At 45.3% G+C, this 9,657-nt stretch overlaps 1 protein-coding gene across 1 annotated transcript; it reads left to right on the top strand.

The window, feature by feature from the left end:
* The first annotated feature begins 3,781 nt into the window (after nucleotides 1-3,781).
* On the top strand, nucleotides 3,782-6,398 carry LOC142913307 (uncharacterized). Its single transcript, XM_076060840.1, has 2 exons — nucleotides 3,782-3,799; nucleotides 4,306-6,398. Exons 1-2 carry the CDS (start codon nucleotides 3,782-3,784, stop codon nucleotides 5,332-5,334), a joined length of 1,047 nt encoding a protein of 348 aa, XP_075916955.1. The 3' UTR covers nucleotides 5,335-6,398.
* Nucleotides 6,399-9,657: the final 3,259 nt, after the last annotated feature.

Here is a 9,657-nt window from a genome sequence, read left to right as displayed (position 1 = left end):
TACACACACAGTATACACACAGTGTACACACACACACAGTACACACAGTGTACACACACAGTGTACACACACACAGTGTACACACACAGTACACACACAGTATACACACAGTGTACACACACACACACACAGTGTACACACACACAGTGTACACACACAGTACACACACAGTATACACACGCAGTGTGCACACACACAGTACACACAGTGTACACACACACAGTGTACACACACACACAGTACACACACACAGTGTACACACACAGTACACACACAGTATACACACGCAGTGTGCACACACACAGTACACACAGTGTACACACACACACAGTACACACACACAGTGTACACACACAGTACACACACACAGTATACACACAGTATACACACACAGTGTACACACACACAGTATACACACAGTGTACACACACAGTACACACACACAGTGTACACACACACAGTATACACACACAGGGTACACACATAGTGTACACACACACAGTACACACACAGTGTACACACACACACAGTGTACACACACACAGTATACACAGTGTACACACACACAGTGTATACACAGTGACACAGTCTACACACACACAGTGACACACACAGTGTACACACAGTGACACAGTGTACACACACAGTGTAGATACACAGTGTACACACACACACAGTGATACACACAGTGACACAGTGACACAACAACAACCGCCATTCGCCACTAAGTGGCGGTGAAGTCACCACGACGCTTGTGCCAGGCACAGTGACACACAGTGACACACACAGTGACACAGTGACACACACAGTGACACACACAGCGACACACAGTGACAGTGTATACACACAGTGTACACACAGTGTATACAAACAGTGTACACACACAGTGTACACACACACAGTGTACACACACAGTGTGCACACACAGTGTACGCAAACAGTGTACACACAGTGTATACACACAGTGTAGACACAGTGTACACACACAATGTACACACACACAGTGTACACACAATGTACACACACACAGTACACACACAGTGTACACACACACACAGTGTACACACACACAGTATACACAGTGTACACACACACAGTGTATACACAGTGACACAGTCTACACACACACAGTGACACACACAGTGTACACACAGTGACACAGTGTACACACACAGTGTAGATACACAGTGTACACACACACACAGTGATACACACAGTGACACAGTGACACAACAACAACCGCCATTCGCCACTAAGTGGCGGTGAAGTCACCACGACGCTTGTGCCAGGCACAGTGACACACAGTGACACACACAGTGACACAGTGACACACACAGTGACACACACAGCGACACACAGTGACAGTGTATACACACAGTGTACACACAGTGTATACAAACAGTGTACACACACAGTGTACACACACACAGTGTACACACACAGTGTGCACACACAGTGTACGCAAACAGTGTACACACAGTGTATACACACAGTGTAGACACAGTGTACACACACAATGTACACACACACAGTGTACACACAATGTACACACACAATGTACACACACAGTGTACACACACAGTGTATACACATAGTGTACACACACACAGTGTACACACACAGTGTACAAACACAGTGTATACACACACACAGTGTACACACACACAGTGTACACACACACAGTGTATACACAATAATGTCCACGTTGTTGCTGAGCTCACACACCCAAGGGAGAGAGCAATGGAAAATTAATCTAAATCAACTTAAACTCCAACTCTGTGACGTCACCACTCTGCATTACCTCATCGGCGTGAAACGCCAGGGGGAGGTGTACCTCGCTAGTGACGTCATGTCACCACAGTATTCACCCCTCCCCCGTCCACAATGCTTTTGAGCGTGACGTCACCTCCGCTTGGGTCACTGCCGATATCGTTCCAGTGCCAATCCTTATTTGGGCAAAGCTACGCCCAGTGACTGGTGGCTCATTAACATAATGTTTTCGTTAAAGCCGTCGCGAGTTTATAGCGACGGGTTCAGCGCCCACGCCCCCATCCCTCGACATATGGGCCGGTCTCATTAACATAATTTATTCAGTTAGAGAGCCGCTCGTGGGAGGGAAGTGACGTCAAACTACTTCCTGCTGTCGCGAGGTAACAGGAAGCTGCCGTGTGCGCGCTTGCACTGAAATCCGAGGTGAGAAATTCTCATCGTTGTGGTGGTGGTTGTTGTTGTTTACCAAGGTAGAGCCTCGCTCTCTCTCGTAGGGATGTCAGTTGAGTAGCAGCGAGCATGGGAATCGATGTCCAGGTTGGAACTTTACAACGCGGGGCCTAGCCACGCGGGGCCTTGCCTCCTGCCCTCGCCTGATTGCATTCACTTTAATTATCTCGCTTAAGTTTAATTTGTCTTCACCCGGCTCGCCACTTTGTAACTTTGTTTTATTGTAAATATTCACGCAGTTTTTATTTTCTTTTGTTAGCAGGCCAAGCCCGCTTGGGCTGCTATACCGCTCTTGTTATCAGAAGCGACCTGCCCACAACAACACAAGGTGAGGCTTTGTCAACGTGTGTGAATGTTTTGACTTAAAACTTTGGTGACTGTAGGAATTAATATTCTTGGTTCTTTCGGTAAAGTCACATAGATAGAAAATTAAATAAAAATAACAGATATATTTTTTTACAATGAAGCAAAAAACCCCACAACGTTTCTATGGCAACATTAATGTTGAAGATGCGAGGGCTTACAGGAATATTTATGACATTTGCCCTCTCATTGCGTGCCATGACAGTGCTGTTTGCACAGTCACACATAGTCACTGTAAGATGTTTTTCTTGGTCGTGTTTTTGTTTTGTTGCTTGTTGTGGTTGCACCCGATTCAAGAGCCGAATGGCTCACGGGACTATAACCAAAATAAATCAAACTGAAAATCAAAAAACTGAAACCGCGTGATGAATTTGGGAAAGTTTTTCACTGCATCTCCAAATATATATAAAAGGCAAAGTTGTGATTGTGTGTGTTGTCTGTTCAAAATGTTTAGCGTACTTCCCGACATGCAACAAGCTGGAAATTTGCCATGTGGGTACTTTCCAGACTGTACACCATACAAACATTATACAAATACACTTTTAGTTTATTTTTGGGGGGTAGAGGGGAGCTCAATAATGTATAGAGTTTTTTGCACGGCAAGTGAGCTGTGACGTCAAATCTGTCACGTGACCCTCGCATGTGGAAGCGTAACTCACTGTAGTGTAGCGGTTAGCGTTGTCTGTGTGTGTCTGTGTGTGTGTTTGTGTGTCTGTGTGTGTCTGTGTGTGTGTCTGTGTGTGTATCTGTGTGTGTGTATCTGTGTGTGTGTCTGTGTGTGTGTCTGTGTGTGTCTATGTGTGTCTTTGTGTCTGTGTGTGTGTGGAAGCGAAACGCATTGTAGTGTAGCGGTTAGCGCTACGCTGCGCTACGAACCCGGCGACCCGAGTTCGATTCCCGCTCACGGCCACCACCGGTGATAATTGTTTGAACCGGTCCTGGGCCTCCCCTAGGTCGACTCAGCCTCAAACGAGTAACTGCTGTGGTGTGAACATCGCCACTGGGGAGACAAAGGCGGCCGGACGTGGTGGATCCAAGTCCCGGGCGAAGCCGGGTAGTACAGCTAGTCGTGAATACATGAATGAATATAGACGTGTAAGTCACGTGTGACTGTATATATTCATTCCTCCATGGCTCGATACTGACGTGTAGATGGTGTGGATATTCTTATTTTTTGTCTGCAGCTGAGACTGGTCTAATGGAGCAAAGGCAGTCAGCACAGCAGCTCTGTACGACAAGTCAACAATGCGACCAGCGTGCATACAGCATGGATCAGCCTGGAAATTTGACACAGCACCAGAGAACTCGCACAGGAGAGAAACCCTTCAAGTGCACTGTGTGTGGGAAGACATTTTCAGGTTCATTTGCTCTTAAAACACACCAGAGAACACACGCGGGAGAGAAACCCTTCAAGTGCAGTGTGTGTGGGAAGGCATTTTCAGATTCATCTCATCTTCAAAGACACCAGAGAACACACACGGGAGAGAAACCCTTTAAATGCACTGTGTGTGGGAAGACATTTTCAGATTCATCTACTCTTAAAACACACCAGAGAACACACACAGGAGAGAAACCCTTCAGGTGCAGTGTGTGTGGGAAGACATTTTCAGATTCATCTACTCTTAAAACACACCAGAGAACACACACGGGAGAGAAACCCTTCAGGTGCAGTGTGTGTGGGAAGACATTTTCAGATTCATCTACTCTTAAAACACACCAGAGAACACACGGGAGACAAACCCTTCAGGTGCAGTGTGTGTGGGAAGACATTTTCAGATTCATCTACTCTTAAAACACACCAGAGAACACACACGGGAGAGAAACCCTTCAGGTGCAGTGTGTGTGGGAAGACATTTTCAGATTCATCTACTCTTAAAACACACCAGAGAAGACACACAGGAGACAAACCCTTCAAGTGCAGTGTGTGTGGAAAGGCATTTTCAGATTCATCTCATCTTCAAAGACACCAGAGAACACACACGGGAGAGAAACCCTTCAAGTGTACTGTGTTTGGAAAGGCATTTTCAGTTTCATCTACTCTTAAAAAAACACCAGAGAACACACACAGGAGAGAAACCCTTCAAGTGCACTGTGTGTGGGAAGGCATTTGCACAGTCATCTGCTCTTAAAAATCACCAGAGAACACACACGGGAGAGAAACCCTTCAAGTGCAGTGTGTGTGGGAAGACATTTTCAGATTCATCTGCTCTTAAAACACACCAGAGAACACACACAGGAGAGAAACCCTTCAAGTGCACTGTATGTGGGAAGGCATTTGTACAGTCATTTACTCTTAAAATACACCAGAGAACACACACGGGAGAGAAACCCTTCAGGTGCAGTGTGTGTGGGAAGACATTTTCAGATTCATCAACTCTTAAAAAACACCAGAGAACACACACGGGAGAGAAACCCTTCAGGTGCAGTGCGTGTGGGAAGGCATTTTCACAGTCATCAAATCTTCAAGTACACCAGAGAACACAAAAGCATCAGAAGATCCACAAGGAGCGGAGTCAGAGTCTTAAATCAGCTTGTGAAAGTCAAAGTGCCGCAATGAGCCCATCCCTCATGAAACACGAACCGGAAGAAAATCCCAGCTTGGACACTTTTAAAGGTATCGAGGTGAAATGTGAAGAGGTGATGGTGAAATGTGAAGAAGTGATGGTGAAGAGGGAAGAAGTGATGGTGAAGAGCGAAGAAGCGATGGTGAAGAGGGAAGAAGTGAAGGTGAAATGTGAAGATGAAGATTAAACTCCAAAATGGGACCTTCACATCGATGGAGGCAACGTAAAGCAGGAGGAGAATTCTGACTGTGAGGCAGAGCGAGGCAACTCCCAGCAGTTTGTGGAAGTGGAGGTGTGGGTGGACTTCCTCCGAGACAATACAAAGTCAATTGGAGACCCGGTAGATGTGTAAGCTTGAGATGATGTCGCTCCAATAGATGCACCTTTGTCATAGGCCTTTAATGACAAGAACGTGATGTTGAACACTCAGCTCCTAGGTTCAACCTGCAGAGTAAGGGTGGCCAGTGTTTGTGGACCTGTGGGTTGGGTAGATCTCTAACCAGGAGCGAGAGACAAGCCCCCAAGCATTCACTATGTTATGATAATTGCTTTTACATGGTGCTTGCTTTATCGCCTCGGCAACTCGGAGTTTTGTGTCGTACCACGTCTGAAACACTCGAAGAGCATCCCCAAGTAGCAGCTGCCCCTGTGTGGCACAAGGTGGTGGCCCTGCACCAGCCTGCATGTGGACAAGAGCCTGTCAGTAGGGGGTGATGATTGATGCGTCATCTCAGTTGTGTAGTTTGTAGGCAATCTTGATTCGAAGCTTTCGTGACTGCAGGATTCCACACTCTTGAGTTCTTTCGGTAAAGTCACCACGTGGGTAGAAACATAACAGGTCACGGCGTTTAGATCACAACACAAGCAATCGTCATCAGGTGGGACAACCACAGCAAGAGAAACTGCTGAAGTAGTAGGCGTCTACTCCAGCAGTTTCTTCTTCTTGCTGCTGTGCTTGTCCCACCTGATGACGATTGCTTGTGTTGCCATCGAAGTGCCGTGATCTATTATTTGTAGCGTAATGTTTAGAATTTGATACATTTTGACCCAGACGCCAGCATGCAACGGCCTACTCGTTTTGAATGACGCAACAATAGTACGTTGTACATACACTGTTAAGCAGACGGTGCGTATTTGTAAAATAACTTCTTGTTAATACGATGTAACGTGATGCAGTCAATTTCGCTGCAGTAATTCAATGTTAATATGCCCGTCAATAAGTTAGAATGAATACTTGTCTTATTGTGCGCATACATGTAATATTTTGTCTGAGGGTCACACATTGATTAAGTGATGTTAGGACAAAGTGTGTGTGTGTTTGTTTGAAAGTAACCTGTACAGAGAACTCAGGTGAGACCCGTTGTTCTTGTGATACAGGTCAAAGGGTATTTTTGTGTTTCCCGAAGCGTCTGCCTCTGGAGCAACTCATCATCTTTGAAATAGTGAGCACGCTCGGATCATTCATCAGTTACAAGGCATACCACTTAAAAGTTACACGTATAGGAGGAGGTACATTCTCTACAACACGAATTGTAGTTTTGTCTTACGTGTTGACGTAGATTTTGTCTAACTGGGACTAGAAATGCTCCTTGCTGATTCACGTCTGGATGTTCGTACCTATCGGTTGAAGCAAACCCCACTGCTGTTGTTGAGACGCTGTGCACCAATAAGGGTCCAATACATTGACGGCCTTCAGGCCAGGAAAGTCACTACATTTGCACACGAAGGACGCATTCACGCAAGTACCCCATGTCTCAAACGGCGACTACAGGGACCACGTGATTGTTTAAAAATGTCTTTGATTATAACTATAATTGCCTATAATTCGTCATGTGTAGCTTATTTAGACTATAATTTATTCACTACCCAAACTGTATTGACTTGAAAACATAGAGCTGATATTTATTCTTGTTCTTTCGGTAAAGTCACGTAGAAGGGAAACAATAAAATAACAAAAATATAAAACAATTACATTCTCACGACATTTCGACTGCAACACAAGCAATCATCATCAGGTGTCACACAGGCACACACACAGAGACTCAGGCACACACAGAGATACAGGCACACAGTGTACACACAGTGTACACACATAGTGTACACACACACAGTGTATACACAGTGTACACACACACAGTGTACACACACAGTGTATACACACAGTGTGTATACACAGTGTGTATACACACAGTGTACACACACAGTGTATACACAGTGTACACACAGAAACAGTGTGTACACACAGAAACAGTGTGTACACACAGAAATGTCCATGTTGTAGTTGCTGAGCTCACGCACGCAAGGGGTCTCTGTTCAAGAGATGGAGCAATGTAAAATGAATCTAAATCAACTTAAACTCCATTCCCGCTCTGTGACGTCACTACTCAGCATAACCTCATCGGTGTGAAACGCCAGGGGGAGGTGTGCCTCGCTAGTGACGTCATGTCACCAAGGTATTCCCACCCTCGGCCACCGCACCCTTGAGCGTGACGTCACCTCTGCTTGGTCACTGCCGATATCTGTTCCGGTACAATCCTTATTTGGGCAAAGCTACGCCCAGTGACTGGCGGGTCATTAACATAATGAGTTCGTGAAAGCCGTCGCGAGTTGATTGCGACGGGTTCAGCACCCAAGCCCCCATCCCTCGACATATGGCCCGGGCTCATTAACATAATTTATTCAGTTACGGAGCCGCTCGTGGGTGGGGAGTGTCTTGTACCCCGGACGTGACGGCATGTCACTTGCTGCTGCCGCGTGACGTCACGAGGTAACAGGAAGCGATCGCTTCGCTCTTGCACTGAAATCCGAGGTGAGAAATTATTATCGTGTTGGTGGTCGTGGTTGTGGTGGTGGTGGTTGTTGTGGTGGTTGTTGTGGTGGTGGTTGTTGTTGTTTACCAAGGTAGAGCCTCGCTCTCTCTCGTAGGGATGTCAGTTGAGTAGCAGCGAGCATTGGAATCGATGTCCAGGTTGGAACTTTACAACGCGGGGCCTAGCCACGCGGGGCCTTGCCTCCTGCCCTCGCCTGATTGCATTCACTTTAATTATCTCGCTTAAGTTTAATTTGTCTTCACCCGGCTCGCCACTTTGTAGCTTTGTTTTATTGTAAATATTCACGCAGTTTTTATTTTCGTTCTTTTGTTAGCAGGCCAAGCCCGCTTGAGCTGCTATACCGCTCTTGTTATCAGAAGCGACCTGCCCAGAACAACACAAGGTGAGGCTTTGTCAACGTGTGTGAATGTTTTGACTTAAAACTTTGGTGACTGCAGGAATTAATATTCTTGGTTCTTTCGGTAAAGTCACGTAGATAAAAAATTAAATTAAAATAACAGAAAATAAAATTAAATGAAGAATATATTTTTTTAAATAAAGCAAAAAACCCACGACATTTTGATCGCAACACAAGTGGTCTTTATTTATTAAATTTAATCTGTTATCTTTATTTTCTATCTACGTGACTTTACTGAAAGAACCAACAATACGTGTGTCAATGTATCTATCGGTCAAAGACGCTAAGCGCGTGCCGCTGTTGACTCTGAATGTGTGGAGGGGAACACCTTCACCACGGGGAGAGAGAGACAGAGACACGGATAGCCTCGGCTATGTTGATTGATCCTCGATTCATTACTTGGTGGAGTGAGGAAGAATTAATGCTGAGCAGATGAAGGTGGCCAGGCATGGTTCTGGTCACACCACCACCTGTTTACTCATGGCAGTGTGTGACAGTGTCAAATTTGTGTTTGAAGTAAAGTCTATTAACTCTGTTGAACACGAGGATATATAAAAACAATAGTTTATTTTTGTTTTCCTCTGGATCTCTTTATACGAATGGAAACAGGTGAACACAGCACACACATTCAGCTGAAGTCGGAACTGTTCATCCCCAGCATTCAAGGACATAGCCTGGATTCACACCTGAGTTGCGATTGAACGTTAATTAATGCATTTCTGCATAACAGAAATAGTATTGTTTTCAACACCCTTTGCTATGTCAGCTGAATTTAGCTTTCATAAATATTCCTTTTGTAGTCAGACAGCCGAAATTGTGTGCTTAGAGTTTTGGGTTAACATTCATCTTGAAGATATGAAGGCTTCCAGGCATATCAATGACATTTCCCCTCTCATTGTGTGCCATAGCAGCCCGTGGAGAGAAACCCTTCAGGTGCACTTTGCAGGAAGGCATTTGCACGTTCATCAAATCTGATGAATTTGGGAAACTTTTTCACTACATCATGAATATATTAATAAGTATAGACGTGTAAGTCACATGTGCATTCCTCTGTGCCTGACGTGTAGATGGTGTGGATATTATTTTTTTTCTGTCTGCAGCTGACGCTTCCTCTGCAGATTTGGTCTGATGGAGCAAAGGCACTCAGCGCAGCTCGGTATGACAAGTCAACAATGCGACCAGCGTGCATACAGCACGGACCGGACTGGAAATTTGACACGGCACCAGAGAAGTCACACAGGAGAGAAACCCTTCAAATGTACTGTGTGTAACAAGGCATTTG

The sequence above is a fragment of the Petromyzon marinus genome, unplaced genomic scaffold (assembly GCF_048934315.1).
Source record: "Petromyzon marinus isolate PM22_M1 ecotype Great Lakes invasive population unplaced genomic scaffold, UKy_Petmar_22M1.pri1.0 PM_G_Scaffold_24, whole genome shotgun sequence".
Classification (NCBI taxonomy): Eukaryota; Metazoa; Chordata; class Hyperoartia; order Petromyzontiformes; family Petromyzontidae; genus Petromyzon; species Petromyzon marinus.
The sequence above is the reverse complement of the archived record's forward strand: the minus strand, read 5'-3'. Positions and strand labels throughout refer to the sequence as shown.